At 41.7% G+C, this 22,131-nt stretch overlaps 1 protein-coding gene across 2 annotated transcripts in view; it reads left to right on the top strand.

Moving 5' to 3' along the window:
- The window catches only part of LOC138755844 (protein LYRIC-like), a 114,687-nt gene that overhangs the window by 58,885 nt on the left and 33,671 nt on the right, over window positions 1-22,131 (top strand). For both annotated transcript variants that reach the window (XM_069922563.1, XM_069922562.1), the window contains exons 6-8: window positions 5,929-6,012; window positions 11,856-11,954; window positions 14,585-14,709. In XM_069922563.1, coding sequence (XP_069778664.1) covers window positions 5,929-6,012; window positions 11,856-11,954; window positions 14,585-14,709 — 308 coding nt within the window. The remainder of the gene's footprint in view (window positions 1-5,928; window positions 6,013-11,855; window positions 11,955-14,584; window positions 14,710-22,131) is intronic.

Below are 22,131 nucleotides of genomic sequence, written 5' to 3'. Positions count from 1 at the left end.
AGGGTGGGAGGAAACCAGAGAACCTGGAGAAAGCCAGACATGGGGAGAACGTACAAATGGTACCGGATTCGAGCCTGGATTGCTGGTACTGTCATGGTGTTGTGCTAACCGTGCGTTTCTCTGCAGTCTATGGAGCTATGGACGACAAAAGAATTGTCACAGACGTACAACTTGGAAACCGGCCCATCAGCCCACTGTGACTTGGCTGATCATCAAACTCACATTTACATTAATCCTCTTCTCAACTCTCCCTCTAAATACTGGGGACATCTTACAGTGGCCATTTAACCCACCAACCTGCTCGTCTTTGGGATGTGGGAGGAAACTGGAACCTCCCCCACCAGGGGGAATTCCACGTGTCCCCCAGGAGAACATTCAAACTCCACATGGCGCCAGAATTCAGGTCTAAACCTGGGTCACTGGAGCTGTGAAGCAGCAGCTGGATATCAATGGCCGTGAATGTCCTTTCAACTAGTGATGGAAAACAGATTTTTGAGTGTCGTCCATGTTCTGTGGAATGTCAATGAGGTTACGTTCTGTGTGGCTTCCACTGGTGAGTCACAGCTTGATGTCTGATGGTTAGCAATTAGAACAGCTACTACATCACAGACTGTCTGGGGCTGCTCACAAGCTGACATACATTCTGATATTTAACATTCAATTATTGACTGCTCGGTTTTGAGAAGACCAGCCTGGGTGTATTAAAGGCAGAGATTGATGGGTTCTTGATTAGCCAGGGTATTAAAGGTTATGGGAGTAGGCCAGGAAGTGGGGCTGAGTGGGAAATGGATCAGCTCATGAATGAATGGCAGGGCAGACTGGATGGGCTGAGTTGCCTATTTCCTGCTCCCATGTCTTGCAGTTAATAATTTTAAGTCTAACTGCAAAGATTTTTCTATTTGAATAAAAATCCTCTATGGGTAAATTGATCCTTTTTTGAAAAGCAGAATCATTAATGGAAAGGTCATTAAATATTAGAATATGTCATACTAATAAAGCCACTGGTTCCACCAGGTCATTGCTGGTTTTTCATGCAGCAGTTCAACTGTGTTGCTCATATTCTTGAAATTGTTGTTAAATCTTTAAATTTAGACATATAGCACGGTAACAGGCTCTTCCACCCTACGAGCCTGTGGTGCCGAAATAACCCAATTAACCTCCAAACCCCCCCCCCCCCCATACTTTTTGAAGGGTGGGAGGAAACCCACAGAGACAGGGAGAACATACAAAATCCTTATAAGCAATGTCGGTTCTCCACTGTAATTGACCAATTACTTCTTGAAGGCTGCAAATGAATCCGAGTCCATCGTCCCTTTGTGAAAATGTGTTCATGACATGGTGTTTAAGTTGTTGGACTAGCCGACAGAGTTGTGTGTCATTGTCCAGAGAACAAAGCTTGAACACGCAATTAATTCGGTCTGAAATTGCAAATAAAAGCTGGTCTATATAACAAGAAATGCAAAACTAGTGGACAGTTCTTAAAAAAAAATCAGTTTCACCATCAGGGAGGAAGCCTGGAGTTAACTGTGCAAACTAATACGTTCGTGGAATGTGGATATTGCGGAGAAATCAAAATTATAAGTCCTAACTACCTGCTGATTAAGTGGCCAAGGGTTTGTGTAATCATAAACTTTGTGGTTCCCATTTGGTTTCATATCCATTGAGTGCAAGATTTTCATTGAAGATGTTTTATTCATTTTTCTTGACTTTTTTTAAAGAAGTATCAGCATTTAAGTCAAAAGTGTTGTGTGAAAATAAATACATCTGAGAATCGTAGCTGGTTTGCTTAGTGGTCACAAAGCAACCCTGTCAGTTTCAAAAGATGTGAAATTAAATACACACCAGGAAGTTCATGATGAGAAACAAAAACTGCAAGTGCTTGAATCTTGAGCAAACAATGAGAAGCTGGAGGGACTCGATGGGTCAAATAGCATTTATGGGTACAAGTGGTCAATCAACATTTTGGGTTAGGATCCTTAATCAAGGCTAGTTTGTCATGTTTTGATTTTGACCTGTTCTGTATCTTCAGTCGCTGAAAGTACAGTTAGGATGTGGAATACACTAATTAAGAAATAAATATGGAGTGCCTAATGGGACTTCATTTTGTTTTCTCCAGCTAAGATCGTTTCTAAGAGAAAGATGGGAGCAAAGTTAGGCCCATCTGAAATCAATGAGATGGAAAGAATGATTTGGCTGGGGAACACACCTAAATTTATAACTAAGATGTACTATGCTCTCCAGAATGAAAGTGCAAAACCAGGTTTACAGAGATAGAGAGCGAGATGGGAGTTGGATCTCAGGGTTGCAATACTGGAAAGATGCTTGGTGATTGGTGTTTGGATAGTATGACATCAATTATAAATGCAAGGTTTGGATTAGTGCAATATAATTTTCTACCCCAATTATATCTCACACCACAGAAGTTGCATCAATCAAAATCGAAAATATCGGAGATGTGTTTTAGGTGTGGGATAGAAATAGGAACCTTCTTATATGCTACATGGTCATGTGTGAGACCTTTCTGACAGGATATTACTGAAATATTAACAAGGATAACAGGTGGGCTCCATGGATGGCCCAGAGCTATATCTTTTGGGCAACTTTATTGAAATAAGCAATAAATCAACTAAATTCTAATTTTCATTTGTTAAAATAGCCTTGCAGTGGCTAAGATATGTATTGCAATTACTTGGAAATCTGACTCCCCTCAACACTTAGCATGATGGACTGTTGTGATGAATAGTTGCATACCTATGGAAAAAATTACGTAGAACTTAAAGAACAAACATGACGTATCTGTTAATATATGGCAGCCGTATTTGGACCCTAAAGGGGCCCAATTGTAATTATAAATGCTGCTATATAGTATAAATGCAAGTGACTTCCCAAGATAGAATTTTTGGTGATCAACCCAAATGTGAGCCCTAACGGTGTTTGGATTGATAATGTTAAAGGGAGGGGGGGAGGGTTTGCTTTGTTTATAGTAAAGAAAAAGTTTTTTTATATATATAATATTGGAGAGTTTTTCTATGTATATTTATGGGGGGGGAAAAGACAAAATATAAAATAAAAAGGATGTGGAATACACACTCAGTTCCATAATAGCCTTCAAGATGCAACAAAAAAAATTGTAAAAGATCATTCATGATCTTTCCACACAATGTTAAAGCACATCTTTGTTCATCAATTATTGGGTTTATTTCAAAAACAATGGTAAGGAAACCGGTTAAAAAATTGGAAGGAATCCTGGATAATTTGAGATGTACAAGAGGTATAAAGAGCAGGGAGCTGAGAATTTGAAGGAGGACTACAAGGAGTGTAGAAGGAATCTTAAGGCCAAAAAAAGGCATGAAGAGGCTTTGGCAGACAGAGTTAAAATAAATCCAGAAGGTTTCTATAGGTACATTAAAAGTAAAAGATTAGTGAGGGATAAAATTGGACCCCTTGTAGATAGCGAGGAAATGGGAAATTTTGAACCAGTTGAAGTAAAGAAAAATAGTGGGGAGGTCATGAAGCATATAAGGATAACCGAGGAGGTAGTGATGGCTGTGTTGAAAAAGATAAAGGTGGATAAATCTCCAGGACCGGACAAAATATTCCCAAGGACACTCAGGGAGGCTTGTGGACAGATAGTGGGGCCATTAACAGAGGATGTATTTAGGATGTCACTGGCCACGGGGGTAGTGGCAAAGGATTGGAGGGTTGCGCATGTGGTTCTGCTGTTTAAGAAAGGGTCCAAATGTAAACCTGGGAATTATAGGCCCGTGAATCTGACGTCAGTGATGGGCAAGTTGATGGAAAGTGTTCTGAGGGATGGTATTTACAAATATTTGGAGGTACAGGGATTGATAGGGAGTAATCAGGATGGTTTGGTCAGGGGTAGATCATGCTTGACAAACCTGATTGAGTTTTTCGAGGGGGTTACAAAAAAGGTTGATGAAGGGAAAGCTGTGGATGTTGTCTATAAAGCTTTTGACAAAGTTCCCCACAGGAGGTTAGGAAAAAAGGTGGAGGCATTAGGTATAAATAAGGAGGTAGTGAAATGGATTCACCAATGGTTGGATGGGAGGTGTCAGAGAGTAGTGGTAGAAAATTGTTTGTCCAAGTGGAGGCCAGTGACTAGTGGAGTTCCTCAGGGATCGGTTCTGGGTCCACTATTGTTTGTTATATATATTAACGATCTGGAAGTAGGGGTGGAGAATTGGATAAGCAAGTTTGCGGATGATACAAAGATTGGTGGTGTTGTGGACAGTGAGGAAAATTACCGTAGATTAAAAGGTGATTGAGGAAGGCTGGAGGTGTGGGCTGAGAAATGGCTGATGGAATTTAATACAGATAAGGGTGAGGTGTTACATTTTGGAAAGGCAAATCTAAATAGGTCATATGCATTAAATGGTAGACAATTGAGGAGTGCAGAGCAACAAAGGGATTTAGGAGTTGTGGTAAATAGTACCCTCAAGGCTGATACTCAGGTAGATGGTGTGGTTCATAAATCGGAGTATTGAATTCAAGAGTAGGGAGGTAATGATGAAATTGTACAAGGCATTGGTGAGGCCAAATTTGGAGTACTGTGTACAGTTTTGGTCATCAAATTATAGGAAAGATATAAACAAAATAGAGAGAGTGCAGAGAAGGTTCACGAGAATGTTGACAGGATTTCAAGGTTTGAGTTGCAGGGAAAGATTGTGCAAACTAGGGCTTTTTTCTCTGGAGCGTAGAAGATTGAGAGGGGACTTCATAGAGGTGTTTAAGATTTTAAAAGGGACAGACAGAGTAAACGTGGATAGGCTTTTTCAATTAAGAGTGGGGGAGATTCAAACTAGAGGGCATGGTTTAAGATTGAAGGGGGAAAATTATAAGGGGAACATGAGGGGAAATTTCTTAACACAAAGGGTGGTAGGGATGTTGAATGAGCTTCCGACAGACGTGGTCGAGGCGGGATCATTGGTTACATTTAAGGAAAGACTGGATAGTTACATGGATAGGAGGGGACTAGAGGGGTATGGACCAGGTGCTGGTCATTGGGACTAGGAAGGTGGGGATTTGTTATGGCATGGACTAGTAGGGCCGAACTAGCCTGTTCTGTACTGTATATGGTTATATGGTTATTCGAGTGAAGGTCATCTGTATTTTTTTGGTATAAATGGAAGTTGGCAGGGTAGCACCATTTTTGTTCCTAGTATGTATGAAATAGAACCCTAATGAAATGTGAGGGTTTGAGTTGGTTTTTTCAATTGCTTTATAAATGACAATGGTGGGGAGAAGTGAAACAATACATTGTTCTTAGCCTTTAGATTATAGTATTGGATATAGATTTTTTTTTAAATGGCATTTCCACATTTATTATTGTTGTGTTCAAAAATAAATTCTTTGATTTGCAAAATTTGCCTTGATTGACCTGGAATTTGAAGATATTTATCATGTCTATATGTTTTAAATTGGGATCTGTGTTCTGTCTTGTCTTTCCCAAATGAGCTTAGATGACCCATAGCTTCAGGTTTGTTTCCAAATGGTGCCTGGTATACTGCAAATGTGTCTGATTTTTCATTGATATCTAGAAAGATGTTGAGACGATCTACCATTTGACTGGGGGATGGAATTAAACTGATTATATTTGAATTTTATGACCACTGCAACTTTATGTCCGAAGATTTAATATTGTTTGGTAATTAAATTGTTGCTATTTACAAAGCTTGGGAGGTTTTTCTTCTGTGTGATATTTGACCTAAATTATTGTTGTGTACAACTTCAAAATTGTTTCTGACCTTGTTTGTCATTTGCTCCTCTCTGACTCTCTTTTTTATTTCCCAATGGATCTCCAGGCACAAGGCAGCATCTTGGATGATTTTATTAAGGTGAAAGCGTTAGGCAAGATGTTAATCCAGTTCCTTCAGAGAACATCGTGATATATTGGTGTTCTTCTTGCAGGTGCTTGGGCAGGAGTCAATGAAAGGATAAATTCCTCAGAACAGAAACCACCTTTCCCTCGAGGGGCAAAAGCTTCAGTGACCAGTAAATATTGTCTCCATCTGTTTAATCTGAAAGCTATAATGAATCAACTGCTTTGTCGGTGTAAGGTTGGAATTGTGTCGTCGTGTTCATGTCACGCCTCTGCATCTTGATAATCCCTTCTATAGATACTGTATTGCAACTATATTAACCCTTTGGACTCTGGCCATTTTTAACCTTTCATAATATATACTCTGGGCTGGGTCCATTGGTTTACCACAGGTATAAACATCAGTACAAACCATCTGGTGGTTGGGTATAAAACCAGTCCCAGGAAACAGGAACACAGAGTGTAAACACTTGTTGGTCAACCTTGAAAACAAGATCACGGAATCCAAAGAGTTAATTGGCTGGATTTTTAACTTTCATGTCCTGGATGGCATCAAAACTTGTCAATCTTGCACAAATGGTGGATAAATTTGCAGTCCCAGTGGCGACCTGTTGTGAATGGCATAGCTCAGTTTTGGGTTATTGGGAATTAAAGGCTTGGGAAAGAAAAGGGAAAGAATGGGAGGGGGGGGGGAGGAGTCCAGACCAAAAGTGTTAATTGGATATGATAGAGGAAAGGTGAGAAATGATTTTAGATCTGTGAAAGGAGAGGAGAGAAAAGGGAAGTGAGAGAGAGAAGACAGAGGAAAGGAGACGGGGAAGAAGAAGACGGTGGGGGGAAGGGGACAAAAGGCAAAGGAGGAAAAACCCAACACCCAACCCCAACCAACCATTTTTCCCCTGCAACCGCTGCAACCGTGTCTGCCTGTCCCGCATCGGACTTGTCAGCCACAAACGAGCCTGCAGCTGACGTGGACTTTTACCCCCTCCATAAATCTTCGTCCGCGAAGCCAAGCCAAAGAAAGAATGGAAACCAGAGAAGTCGACATTAATGCCATCCAGTTGGAGGGTGCTCAGACGGAACATGAAGTGGTGTTTCTCCAATTTGCAGATGGTCTCAGTCTGGCAGTGCATGAGACCATGGACAGATGTGTCAGCAGGGGAATGAGACAGGGAATTGAAATGGGTGGCCATTAAATTACTTATGGATTAGCTGCTCTTACTTGATCTTATCTGCAAGTTTTGAATCTGAAATATAATGGTGCCTGTTAGCTCCCACTAAAATGTTCTTGTGGAAATATCCAGGAAAACCTATTTTAATATGAGGCTGAATATTTTTGTACTTTTTTCTTCCTTTGAATGGTGAAAATTGCAAACAGAGGCATGAATTAAGATGGGTTGACTCATAAAGTTAAGAAACAGGCTCTTCAGATCCCCTATAAACCTCCTTCCTCTCACCTTCATCCAAGCCCTTTCTAATTGTATGTACCTCAATCAGGTAACCCCTCAGCCTCCTTCACTCCAGGAGAAACAAACCAACCTAAACAATCTCTCCTTACACATATAGGCGACATCCTGGGGAATCTTCCCTCCTACTGTTCTCTTTGCTGGTAAAGTCATTGATACAATACAGGCAAAATATCTACTGAAGTTCCAGCAAGATCCCAAAATTGAAACACGACAGAAGCTAAACTAAATTGATATTGACGTGTGTGTATTTTTAAAACTGTTACAATGCTTGGATGGGAAAATATGGAAATACAAACTGAAGTGCTTTTATCCAGGAGATGGAAACTTTCTGACTTCATGAATGCTAAAAGAGTTGTGGAACAAAGCCAAATAAATGGCGTGTTGAAAACGAGAGGGGGGTGGGGTGGGAAGCAGTGTGGATCTTCAGATCCTGGAAGTGTAAAACATAGACAGAAAATGCTGAAAGTATTACGCAGGTCAGGCTGCATCTGTGGGAAGAGAAACTATTCATATTTCAAGTTAGAGACACTTCATCAGAATTGACGGTTCTGATGAAGGGTCTCCAAGTGGAACGTTAACTCTGCTTACCTTCCCACAGATGGGGCCTGACCTGACTGTTTACAGAATTTTCTGCTTTATAGATGTTAAATTAAGTTTTAATTAAAATTTAAATTAAATTTTATTTACAGTATGGTAGAAGCCGATACTGGCCATTTGAACCTGTGCCTCACAATTAAACCCAAATTAACCTCCAACCCTGTGCATTGTGGAGGGCAGAAGAAAACCGGAGTGGGCGGTGAAACGCACGCAGGTTACGGGGAGAACACACACAGATCCTAATGTACAACACCAGATTCAAAAGCTGTAATACCCCTATGCTATCTATGCTGTCCATGTGAAATGTAAATGTGCAACAGAACTGGGCAGGGAAGAAGGTTGCTCTAAGGTTACCACAGGTCTAGAATAGATCAACTGGGAAAAGTGATCAAGCAATGGCAGATGAAATTTAACAAGTTATGAACTTATGCACTTTGGGAAGTTCAACAGGGCAGGATTTGCACAGTTCTTCAGGGCACTGGAAAGTGTAGAACAGAGAAACACAGTGTTTTTGAAAGTGGCAACACAGCTAGACAGTGATGAAGAGGCATATGGCACTCTTCATTGGTCTGGGCATTCAGTACAGGAGTTGGAACTTTGATATAATGAGCACAGTGGATAAGGGGAACAAGTGGACGTTGCATGCATTCCAGAGAAGGTGTTTGTTAAGGTGCCACATAACAGAATAATCTCTTGGATAAGGTGCAAAGGAGTTGGGGGTAATGTATTAGCAAAGAGGATTGTTTAACCAAAAGGTAGAAAGTTAGGATAAATGGATGTTTTGCCACTTGACAATCGGTGGTGAATGGAGTGCTGCGGAGGTTGGAGCTGAACCCACTACTCTTCACAATGTACGCTGGCGATTTGGAAGAGGAGTCCGAGCGTAGCACCTTTGCTGTCAACACTAAATTGAGTGGAAAAGCAAATTGTGTTGAGGATGTGGAGTAGATAAATTAGAGGATCTGCCAGATGGAGTATAACATTGGTAAATAAGACCTCCTACATTATGGAAGGAAAAATTGAAGCTTGGATTATTATTTAAATGGTGGAAGATTGTAGCATGCTGTTATGCAAAGGGGCTTGGGTGTGCTTGTGCATGAATCCAAAAAGTTGGTTTGCAGGTGCAACAGGAAATCAAGAGGTCAATAGCATGTTGGGCTTCACTTTCAGGCAGCATGGTTGGCGTAGCGGTTAGCGCAATGCTTTTACAGCATCAGCGATTAGATCTGGGTTCAAATCCCGCGCTGTCTGTAAGGAGTTTGTACATTCTTCTCATGTCTGTGTGGGTTTTCCTCTCACCGTTCGAAATGTACCAGGGGCGTAGGTGAATTAGATGTAAATTGGGTGGCATGGACTTGAGGGCTGAAATGGCCTGTAAATATGCTGTATGTCTAAATTTAAATTTACTAGAGGGATTGAATTTAAGCACAAGGAGGATCTGGTGCAACTGTACAGGATACTGGTGAGTCTGCGTTTGGAATATTGTGCACAGTTCTGGGCTCCTTGAGAAAATATGTGCTGGCTTTGTTATGGTGCTGCAGAGGAAGCTCAGCAGGTTGAGTCCCCTGTGCCTGTACTCACTGGAATTCAGAAGAATGAATGGCGATCTTACAGAAATATAACATTATGAAAGGGATAGATAAGATGGAGGCTCAAAAGTTGAATTTTTTTTACTGGTCGGTGAGACTAGAACCAGGAGATGTGGCCTCAAGATTCGAGGGAATAGGTTTAGGATAGAGATGAGGAGGAACTGCTTTTCTCAGAGAGTGGTGAATCTCTGGAATTATCTACCCAGGAAGCAATGGAGACTGCCTCACTGATTATGTTAAAAACACAACTGAATAGATTTTTGCAAAGTGGGATAATTAAGGGAAAAGGCAGGTAGGTGGAGCTGAGTTCACTGCCAAATCAGCCACAACCTTGTTAAATGGGTCATTTGGCCTATCCCATTCCTTTTTCTTTTGCTCTTCTCACATTACAGCACAGAGACTTTGCATGCAGTTCTAGATGCCTTACAATAGAATTTGTAGGCTGAGGGTTGACCTTCCTGGTCCATAAATTCATGAGAGGCATGGTGAGGATAGTGGATGATCAGTCTTTTTTGCCTGAGATCAGGAAGTTTAAAAGTAGAGGATGGGTTCAAGGTGAGAGGGGGAAAGATTTAAAGGAAACCTGAAGGCCTCACTTTTCACACAGAGGGATGGTATGTAGAACAAACAGCCCAGATAAACTGGTAGAGGAGGGTACAATTGCAATGTGGGCCAAATGCAGACAAATGGGGGCTAGGCTAAGTAGGTTCCTTGGTTGGCAAGGATATTTGGGGTAAGGGCCCATTTGAGTGCTGTGTAGCCAACTTGTCTATACTGAGGCAGGATTTGCAAATTGGTGTCATTGTGGTATTTTCTTTAGAGAAAGAAATACAGTACAGTAAAAGTCCTTTCCGGCCTATGAGCTCGTGCCGCCCAAACACACCAATTAACCTACAAACCCCGCACGTTTTTTTCAGAACATGGGAAAACGGGAGCGCCAGGAGGAGGCCCACATGGACACAGGGAGAATGTACAATCTCCTTCCAGACAATGGCAGATTCAAGCCCCAGCTCTGTGATAGAGTTGTGCTAACCACGTCATATTGGAACAATGAAAAAAATGTGTTGCTCTGAATCTCATTTGCGGAAAAAAAATAGTCTCAATAATTCTGTCATTAGTTTTTAAAATAGTACTGGTATTATTTTTAAATGTAATTGATGACTTCAACTGCGGCTAAAGCCTTTGAAGATTGAGCTCCTGAGGTTATTGGTCACATATTTACAGCTCTTCGTTGTATATAAAATCGGCAAACTGTCGTTCAGAATGGTTGAGCGATTGAATGAATAACTATTCTTTGTGAAAATATTCACAGCATTTCATTGGTTTTAATTCCAATAAGATAGGCTCGTGCTTTATTCTTTGGAGCACAGAAGGATGAAGAGTAATCTCACAGAGATGTACAAAATTATGAGAGGAATATTTCCCAGAGGACACCAATTTAAGATGAAGGGGGAGAGATTTAACAGGATCCCGAGGAGTAACCTTTCTGAACTTGGAGGCTGGCAAGTGTATGGAATGGGTTGATGGTTGAGGTGCATAAACAAACATTTGGTCAGATATATAGATCGGATGGGTTTAGAGAGATATAGGCCAAATGAGGTCTATTGTGGGTGGACATTTTGGCCAGAGTGGGCAAGTTGGGTGGAATGACAGAATTATTGAGATTCCCCCCCCAAACGAGATTCAGAACAACACATTTTTTGATTGTTCCAACAAACAAAACATGGTACGGCTCGTGTAGCGGTCAGTGCAACACTACCACAGTGCTGGTGGTCTGGGTTCGAATCTGGCACTGTCTGTGATGAGATTGTACATTCTCCCTGTGTCTGTATGGGTCTCCTCCCAACTCTCCTGTTTTCCATATTCCAAGAACTTGCAAGGTTTGTAGGTTAAATGGTGTCTGAGCGGCATGAGCTCGTAGGCTGGAAGGGACTTTTACCATACCGTATCTCTTTGACTAAAGAAATCATTACTATAATGACACCAATTGGCTTGCTGTATGAATATAACCAGGCTAGAAATGCTCAGTGGTTATGCAGCATCAGTGCAGAGAGAAATACAATAAATTTTGGTTCAAATCTTTCATTGGAAAGCAAAATTCTGCAGGTATTTGATATCTACAAAAAAAAAAGATTCAAAGCTTTTGTCAGTAATAATTGTGACTTGCAGTTATAATTCTGTTTTGGGTTGGTGATGAGCTGGTTATTCCAACTCATCCACTCTACAGTATTTGATTTTTATCAATTATTAATCAGTCCAGCAGAATCATGTGGTGTTCGGCCATTTTGATTAGCTCTGTTTGAAATCTGTTATATGAAGACATTTGATGATGTGCAAATTCCTCATCCTCCTTTCTAACAGGTACCACCAGTGAACCAGCTCCTCAGCCGAGCACTACTGACCATCAATGGGCTGCTAACCCAGCTCCCAGCACCACTGACGATGCCTGGTCTGGGATAAGTATGTTGTGTTGACTTTTAATTGGAAGTGTGGCTTGTTCTAAAATTATGCCTGATGAAGAGAAGAGGGAAAAGTGTAAAGAATAGTTAAGTTATTGTGGCCTGCCATAGTTGTCTTCTGATCCCAAATTTAGCAGTGGTTGTATTGACCAACTACCTTAATAGACCAGCAGACTATGTAATATGAAGCATTAAAAAGGACTTTGCACCTATAAGAATTAGTTAGACAGCAGGTTTTGACATGAAAATGTGTATCTAAGAATGAGGTTCAGCCTGCAAGAAGCGTTTTAGTGGGAAACAACTGTTTCTCAGTTGGACTCTGATTTGGGATGGTTGAAATTGCAAAGTTATTTTGTTCACTAAAAACCTTTAAAAATGTGTTTCCGACACATCATACCCCTAATCCCACTTCCCACAATTACCAAACCCATCCAAAAATTGGATGGTTAAAAGTTTGACACTTCCCTCTTTCAATGTGTCTGTGTGGGTCTCCTCCCAGCTCCTCACTGTTGAGGCAAGTATTGAAGAACATGCCATCCTGTGAAGTTGACTCAAGGGGAGCAAAAGTCACTCAAATTCTTGATGGTTTTAGAACAAAATTTCTCAATGGAACTCTTCTATTTGCACTTTTGTTGCAAAATGTCACATAGAAATGTAGCATTTTTAAAATTGGTCAGAATTGTAGGAGGTCTGTTGTAAGTCAATGTTGGGTCTATAATCTGCATATAGAAGGCTGCAGGATAATTGAATTAAGATTTTGAAAGGAATTGTTAGACCACAAAGCGTAACAGTTGTACAGAACTGAAACAGCCACTTTGGCCCAACTCATCCATGCACTGGTCCCATTGGCCAATGTCCCTCTAAACCAGGGATCTCCAGAGTGGTTAATATCGATCCCTGGGGGTCAGTGGGATAATCCCTGGGATTATCCAAGGGGTCGATAAATGCCAGGAGTTGAAAGGGGGTCGATAATGTCGAGGGGGTAGAAGTAGCTGTGGTTTTGTTCATTCATTAGTGTCTCAGTTGGTGCTGAAACCACAAACTGTGAGTGAATTAGAGATCCGGGCTGGAATATTTAGCACTGAGCATTGAACTTTTCAGGTGGAAAGAAGGGGTGGATCATTGAAAAATAGCGCCTATCTCCATGGTGGCCATCCTCTCATGAGAGCGGGCCTTGCTGGTCGCCATATTGTATTTGGCTTCGGCCTTTGAATAGGTTGAGAGCAGACTGAGTATAGAAGAAAGATGTATGTGTTCTTTATGCCTTTGGTAGCCCCCTCACCTCCCCACCCCAGTGCCAGGATTCCATGCCTGGGAGTTGATGAAGAATCAAGTATTCCATGAAGGGGTCGATAGTCTGAAATGTTTGGGTATTCCTGCCCTAAACTATTCCTATCTAGGTACCCTTCCAAATGTTTTTTTAAACATTGTAATTGTCCCTGCCTCGACTAACTCTGGCAACTCTTTGCACATACCTCACTGTCCTATGGAAAAAAAATTACCCTAGGCTCCTCTTTAAATCTTTCCCCTCGCCTTAAAACTATGCCCTCCAGTTTTAGATTCTCCTATCCTTGGCCCTATCTGTGCCCCTTATGATTTCAAAACTCTATATCTCCCCTTAAGATTTTATAAGCCTTTATGTCGTCCCTCAGTCTTCTATACCATCAGTACCAAAGCTGATAACCATTTACTTCACCCTCTTATCTAGTTTTCAGTAGTTAAATTGACTGCAAGATAGCTGGTGCTATTTTTGGCCTTATGGAATGTAAATACCCAACCTTCTGACCTAAGTTAACACCTTTGCAGTGATCTCTTTGAACTGCAAGTATTTTGAGAGCAAGTTGTATCTAAAGGTAGCTGTTCTGGGGGAACATAGAGAGCAAAATGACCTCGATCCCCTCAAGTGGTTCTGTTCACCCAAAATAACATGTTCCATTTATAATTGCTGCTCTCCCAGGTGGGTTTCTAAGTTGTTGTTCATCAGTAACAGAATTCCCTCAAGCATTTGTTTTGGGGATTTGTTTCTCAGTCTCCTGCCAGTATCAATTCAAAAATTGATGGCAGCTGAATACAAATGCAATTCTAAAATTATTCTGAATTGTCTGTTTCTTTGCTTTGAGTTTATTTCTAACTTGTTGACCCTTTCATTAAATTTTTTTTGCATTTTTGAAGGGATTTTCATTTTGCAACTTCCATTCAGCAGTTGATTTTATGTAAGAAAGTTGATCCTAATCTTACCTTTATTGACATCTTTGGGCTGGATTTTAGGCAAACTATTATTTAGTATGATCAGTTTGTTCACTCTAGCACTTCTAATAAGCATCCTCTTTTACAATGTAATAAGAAAGAGACAATAGACATCAGTAGAAGTAGCTGTGGTTTTGTTCATTCATTAGTGTCTCAGTTGGTGCTGAAACCACAAACTGTGAGTGAATTAGAGATCCGGGCTGGAATATTTAGCACTGAGCATTTAAATTTCGAGATACACTGATACATGACATTTCAACCCCAAGTGCTCTGTTCTTTAAAGGATAGTATGCCTTATTGTGCAACGTTAACCAAAATCAAAGCTGGCCTGCTTTAACAATTGTTCACGTTGATTTTATTTCCCATCGTCCTTCGCTGGCCCAGACGGAATTTTGACAGTTGATCCGAGCTCTGACTGGAACGCTCCAACAGAAGAATGGGGTAATTGGCCAGCAGAGGAGCCTGCTGCAGCTGTGCAGCCCAAGGAGATTGCTGCAGATGACCAGAAGGTTAGTCAATCCTGGGCATTGTTGTAAAGCTCCCCTTCCATGACCTTCACGCTCCTTCACAATATTCTATAGACATGCACAGATGCAGACAGACCTCCGAGTGGTGAGGAAATCCGTTGTCAAATGCTCCTGCACATTTACATAGTTCACATTAATCCATACAGTGGTGAATTCAACTGGGCCTTGTGATCTTTGTACCCTTAGCATTTTTGCCCAAGTGGAGTTGATTGCAATAGAATGATTACAATATAGTAAAACCCCCTGGTATCCAGCACCTATGGGGATTGGTAGATGCCAGATAAGTGACATTTCCAATTGCTTGAGATTGCATGTTGAGATAAGCTAACTAATGGCGAAGCACACCAGGTTTAAACTTTTTACCTATTTATTTTTCGCAATTTTTTTGCCAGCTGCATGAGGCTGCCGGTTGCTTGAATTCCGGATAACAGGGTTAGTATTGGAAACATCTTACACTTGTCACCTTCTATTTACATACAGTTTGATCAAAAAGAACTGACAAACCAAACTACATTGAAAAATGCTCATTTCAAATTCTTGTGCATTCCACATTTCATTAATGAATGTTGTTTTGGAGTCTGGAGAGTAAATTTATAAAAATATTTTGGTTGCAACTTATTTTTGAAGTTCAGGATTTGGTGCTTGTCTACAATGGCAGGGATTAAAATCATCAAAACTGAAGGCTGATTTTGTTCTTCATTCTGGTGCTCAAAAGTTGGCCCTGCGTTAATACGGAGTGCGATAATGGAAAGCAGATGGGGAAAGTGTGGAAACAGCAGTGGGAAAGGAGTAAATAACAGAACTCCGGAAGATGTGAAACAGCAGAATACTGGAAAATGAGATGAGCAACGTGGTGACCGGCCAACAGTGCTCCTGCAGAATTCCACCTCCCACCCCGAGGACAGCTGCAACATTTAAATATAGTTAAATCATAGTCCCGGCAGCTCAATAGCACCGAAGCAGGCCCTTCAACCCAACCTGTTCCTGTTGACCAATTTTCCCCTCAGTGTGCCTTTGGCCCATATCCCTGTAAATCAGTGGTTCTCAACCTTTTTTTTTATCCCTCCCACTCATACCACCTTAAGTAATCCCTTACTAACCACAGAGCACCTATGGCATCCAATAAAAGATTGAGAACCACTGATGTAAACCTTTCCTATCCACTTCAGAATTTATTGTCATGAACATGTCACAAAATTCATTGTTTTGCAGTAGCATCAAAGTGCAAACATTCACAAAATAAATTAAAAGAGAACAAAAAGGTCAAAGTAAAACATGCCTGTGGTTCATTGTTCATTCAGGAATCTGATGGCAGAGGGGAAAAAGATGTCCTTGTCTTGCTGAATGCTCAACTAGAGGCTCCTCTTCCTTTTTCCCCATGGTAGCAGAGTGAAAAGGGCATGGCCTGGGTGGTGAGGGTCCTTGAGGACAGGCTGTTTTTTTAAGGCACCGTCTCTTGTGTCCTCAATAGAGTGAAGATAGGTGCCCGTGATGTTGTAGGCCGAATTAACAACCCTCTGGAGTATATTCTTGTCCTGTGTTGGCACCTCCATACCAGACAGTGATGCAACCAGCCAGAATGCTCTCCACAGTATATCTGTAGAAGTTTTGGAGACTCTTTGGTGACATACTGAATCTCCTGAAATACCACACAGAGTTTAGCTGCTGGCAAGCCTTCTTCGTGATTGCATTGACATGGAGTCCTCAGGACAGATCCTCAGAGATGTTAACCCCCACCCCCCCCAGGAATTTGAATTTCTTGACCCTCTCCACTGCTGAGCCTCGAAGAGGATTGACTCATGTTCTCCTGATTTCCTGCTTGGTTTTGCTAACGTTGTGTGCAAGGTTGTTGGTATGATACCACTCAACCAGCTGATCTATTTCCCTCCAGTATGCTTCCTCATTGCCATCTTCTTTCTTCTTTGGCTTGGCTTCGCGGACGAAGATTTATGGAGGGGGTAAAAAGTCCACGTCAGCTGCAGGCTCGTTTGTGGCTGACCAGTCCGATGCGGGACAGGCAGACACGATTGCAGCGGTTGCAAGGGAAAATTGGTTGGTTGGGGTTGGGTGTTGGGTTTTTCCTCCTTTGCCTTTTGTCAGTGAGGTGGGCTCTGCGGTCTTCTTCAAAGGAGGCTGCTGCCCGCCAAACTGTGAGGCGCCAAGATGCACGGTTTGAGGCGTTATCAGCCCACTGGCGGTGGTCAATGTGGCAGGCACCAAGAGATTTCTTTAGGCAGTCCTTGTACCTTTTCTTTGGTGCACCTCTGTCACGGTGGCCAGTGGAGAGCTCGCCATATAATACGATCTTGGGAAGGCGATGGTCCTCCATTCTGGAGACGTGACCCATCCAGCGCAGCTGGATCTTCAGCAGCGTGGACTCGATGCTGTCGACCTCTGCCATCTCGAGTACCTCGACGTTAGGGGTGTGAGCGCTCCAATGGATGTTGAGGATGGAGCGGAGACAACGCTGGTGGAAGCGTTCTAGGAGCCGTAGGTGGTGCCGGTAGAGGACCCATGATTCGGAGCCGAACAGGAGTGTGGGTATGACAACGGCTCTGTATACGCTTATCTTTGTGAGGTTTTTCAGTTGGTTGTTTTTCCAGACTCTTTTGTGTAGTCTTCCAAAGGCGCTATTTGCCTTGGCGAGTCTGTTGTCTATCTCGTTGTCGATCCTTGCATCTGATGAAATGGTGCAGCCGAGATAGGTAAACTGGTTGACCGTTTTGAGTTTTGTGTGCCCGATGGAGATGTGGGGGGGCTGGTAGTCATGGTGGGGAGCTGGCTGATGGAGGACCTCAGTTTTCTTCAGGCTGACTTCCAGGCCAAACATTTTGGCAGTTTCCGCAAAGCAGGACGTCAAGCGCTGAAGAGCTGGCTCTGAATGGGCAACTAAAGCGGCATCATCTGCAAAGAGTAGTTCACGGACAAGTTTCTCTTGTGTCTTGGTGTGAGTGCATCGGATGTCCCCCAAAGTTCCTCAACATGATTATCCAACTGCACGAAAACCAACAAGGTCGGGTCAGATACAGCAATGAGCTCTCTGAACCCTTCTCCATTAACAATGGCGTGAAGCAAGGCTGTGTTCTCGCACCAACCCTCTTTTCAATCTTCTTCAGCATGATGCTGAACCAAGCCATGAAAGACCCCAACAATGAAGACGCTGTTTACATCCGGTACCGCACGGATGGCAGTCTCTTCAATCTGAGGCGCCTGCAAGCTCACACCAAGACACAAGAGAAACTTGTCCGTGAACTACTCTTCATTGCCATCTGTGATTCTGCCAACAGCTGTCCAAACCATCATGTACCTGTCAAAATATCTTTTAGAAATTATGACTATACCAGCTCTACACTTCCTCTAATAGCTTGAACCACATACCCACCACCCTTGGGTAGAAAAGGTTTCCCTCTCAGGTCCCTCTTTAAATTATTCTCCTCTTACCTCAAACCTATGCCCTCTATCTTGGGGAAAAAGGCTGTAACTGCTGAATCAGTCCCCTTCACGATTTTGTACAAGATCACCTTTTGGCTTCATAGCCCTGAAACTACCAGATGATACAAAATGCCATCTAGTTCATCAATGTCCTCTTTAGTAAGAAAATAGTTCCTATTTGTTGTAGCCTCTGTGTGATTCTAGGCCCCACCAGTGTGGCTGACTCTTCTGTGTGCACTGGCCTAGAGTCGATTGGGAATGACTACAGTATTTAATGGAACTGTTGCAGAACTTGTCAATCATGCCCTCACCAATATACAATAAAACCCCCTCGTAACGGCACCAATGGGTAGATGTTGGATGTTTATTTTCTGGTTGCGAGAGACTTGTAAAAGACAAAAGCACGATGCTGTACTTAAAATGAACAAACTTCACTTTCAGAATATATAGATCTGAAAGCATTTTACTTTTTCAGTCACATTCTTTGAAAACATTTAACTGTTGCTGCATCTGCAGGTACCTCCCCCTCCACGGAGCCACCTGAAAAACAAACAATGACATTATAGATAATTAACATCCCCTTCCCCAAGTTCACGAATAAAGCCTTTGACTGGGATTATTCTTATTTAGCAGGGATAAGAAGACATTTTAAGAGAATCACCCCAACAATGAACAGTGTTAACCAGCTCTTCATCCTGGGCAACGCCATTGCTGTTTCACACAACTTTATTCATACAGCTCCTACAAGCAAAGCACAAACAAGGCTCTCCACTGGCTGAATAGTTGTTCCCATCTTCACCAAACATTTATGAATTACTTCAGAGAACTTGCATTTTTTTAACTTGTTATTTTATTCTTATTTATTTCCATTTATATATTTTCCTCAATTTTTTTTTCTGCCAGTTGCTTGAATTCTGGATGTCATGGGTTTTACTGTATTATAGAAGCATATCAAATTTGCATGAGAGTTGGAAATGTTGGTGTTTAGATAGTGGAATAAAATAAATGCAACTAAAGAAATTAAACAGTAAACTGAAATACAGTGACAAAATTGATTGGATATCTTTGATCCAATGAGTCCTGATACCCATTCACTTCACTGCCCAACTGCAGAGTTGAGGCAAGCTAAGACATTTCCAGTCATTGGGAAAGCAACTGCCTGGATTCTAGCCAGGATTCACCAATACTCCTTTCAGTTTCCCAAAGCTCTGAAGCCTGGTCAAGCGGAGGTGGCAGTCCTGTCGTGTTTGCAGCTGTGGCATGTGTTCGTTCAGAATTCCCAGCTGTGAGGGTCTCCCGTTACAGGGGCAATGAGTGGGTGTCCCGAGAAACCACCACCTTCTGGGGCACTATCAGCTTTGCATGACCAACTGCAATGCCACCATCTCCTGCCCCGTGTTTCTTCTTCAAATCGATTGCAAACTATCTGAACAAATTCATTGTGTTAAGGAGTGCCTTGATTGTGTTAGCTTGACAAAGGCCTCAAGCCCAAAACATTGGTCCTATATCTTCATTTTTGCAATATAAAGTACGCTGTTTGACCTGCTGAGTTTCTCCAGCTTTGTTTTTACTTCATTGTGTTGCAGAATCATGATTAATATAATATTTACTTGCGTGTACTTATTCAATCTGCACTAATGTTAGTATGCTTGTGTAACAAATTAAGTAGGGAGCTTGTTAATTTGTCTAGGGGATTGCACGTCATACAGCACCAAAGCATAATGTTAAAAAATAACCATCATCTTTTCATTATTTTTAGCAATAAAATTATTTTCCATTATTGTCATAAGCTGGTAAATATGAACAGACAAATAATATTTAGACGAAGCACAAGTGAAGTGGATTAGCCGGAGTACTTTTAGTATTGCACGTGCCCTGAGCTGTCTGGAGTCAGTGTTGTCCTGTTCCACAGATGTTTTTATATTTACAATATTTAGATTTCTTTGCTGCAGGGGTTTGTTATTTTGGGTTCTTGTGTTCACAGGAGAACTGCTCAGCTGTCGCAGGGAACAGACCCTGTCAGTGATAGCATTGCAGAGTTGGTGGTTCAGGGTCCCATACAGAAGAGTAGAGAGACAGAGAGAGTTACAGGCCATCAGCATTATGCCCAGGCTTGATGGCTAGCTCTCAGCTGTTGCTGGGACTGGAGGAATAAAGGGAGGCTTGGATAAATTGGGTGTTTCCCCCCCCCCCACCGGAACATAAGGGCGTTTGAAAGATAACTTGTAAAAGTATAGAAAACTATTATTCTGCCTAGATGAATGGTCACCGTCTTTTTCCACTCGATTTCAGGGGAAAGTTTGAAAAGGGATTTGAGGGACGACCTTTTCCACACAGGGCAGGGGGTGTGTAGAATGAACAGCTAGTGGAAGTGGCAGAAGCGGGTACAGTTATGATATTTGAAAGTTATTTGGACAAGTACCTGGTCAAGGAAGGTTTGGAGAGATATGGGACTAGCTCAGAGAGGCAACATGGTTGGCATGGACAGGTTGGGCCAAAGGGCCTGATCCCATGCTGAACGGCTAATATTGTGGAATCGAGGGGTTGGTCACAATGGCCTTAAGTTGAAACATTTGTTGTTAGCTGCAATGATCTCTTCCAGGTATGTAAATGTGAAAATTCCACAGGAGGTGAAACTGGCACTTTGCTCTGTGCTCTCTGTAAAATGCATTGCAGGCACTTTCCCAGGTTACTCTTGATTCTGTCAAACATCATCTTGACAAACAAAAAAAATCTAGGATTGGGAGCATGCGGGAACGTCCTTCCCTACAGTCTCATTCTATGTGGCATATCATCTTGGCTTGGAACTCTTTGCTAATTATGACTGGGTCAAAGACCTGGGCACACATTCCCAATGGCATCTTTATCAGAACCATTAAAATACACCAAGAGAATGGTTGGGCACCACTTCCTCAAAAACACGGAGATGGACCGTAAATGTTGACCTTGTCAGCAACACGTGCTCTCCAAAAGGAGTAAGGAAAAATAACAAGCCATGGATGAGAATGAACATTTATTATGATTAGAAAGTCTAGTCCTGGAAACGACTTGGGACTCAATACAATAAAAGTTCCGATAATCTGGCACCCTTGGAACATTGAAGCTAGACAGACAGTTTCTCCAGACTATTTGGCATTACTCCTATTGAGAATGTAAGTTTTAAAATGTTGACTGGAAAAGGGAAGCTATCAGCATTCCTTTTTGTCTGATACCAGTAGTAAAAGATCATTAACTATTGGGTAAGGGACATGACCCTGATTAACAAATCCAAAGAGAGACTTTTAAGGAATATGTGCTTAAATGGAGCAGTCTGTTCACATTTTCCAGAAACCTAGAGGTCTGAAGAAATCAAAAGCCATGAGGAGTCTCTCTAGGCAGCGAAACAAGCTGCCAGTGCAGTGCTTCTTGCTATAACTGAGTTCTCATACTTTGCAATGTGATTAAAAATCAGTTTGTGCAGCTGTTTCTTCAAGCAACAAAAGGTCCAGTTTAACACTAAGTAGCCCAACACCTTTTTATTGGTTTTAACGTACACAAATTACTTAGGTGCATATGATAATGATAAAATTAATATCAAACTACAAATATCAAATAAGAGTGAACAAAGTACATATGAACCCATGTTATTAAAATGAAAAAAAAAGAAAAAAAAAACATATTGCTAAACTGAGAGTCTAGCCTCACCCTAGGAGATCTGCTGGCCAAGTTAAGGAGTCCATTCATAATAATATTAATAACAATGGGGGGGTGAGAGAAAAACAAAAATAATTAATCTATAAATTTTGAAAATAATTGAGAAAAGGGCCCCAAAGAGAGACAAAGTTAAGATCCATGCAGTAGTAGAACACCTAATTTTTTTCTAGAGAAGGGCGTGCCATCACATCGACAACCATTGAGTATGAGTAGGAGGGAAGCATCTTTCCATCTCAGCAAAATGGCCCTTCTAGCAATGAGGGAAGCAAAAGTCACTAC

The sequence above is a fragment of the Narcine bancroftii genome, chromosome 2 (assembly GCF_036971445.1).
Source record: "Narcine bancroftii isolate sNarBan1 chromosome 2, sNarBan1.hap1, whole genome shotgun sequence".
Lineage (NCBI taxonomy): Eukaryota > Metazoa > Chordata > Chondrichthyes > Torpediniformes > Narcinidae > Narcine > Narcine bancroftii.
Note: the sequence above shows the minus strand (reverse complement) of the source record. Positions and strands in the feature narration are given on the sequence as shown.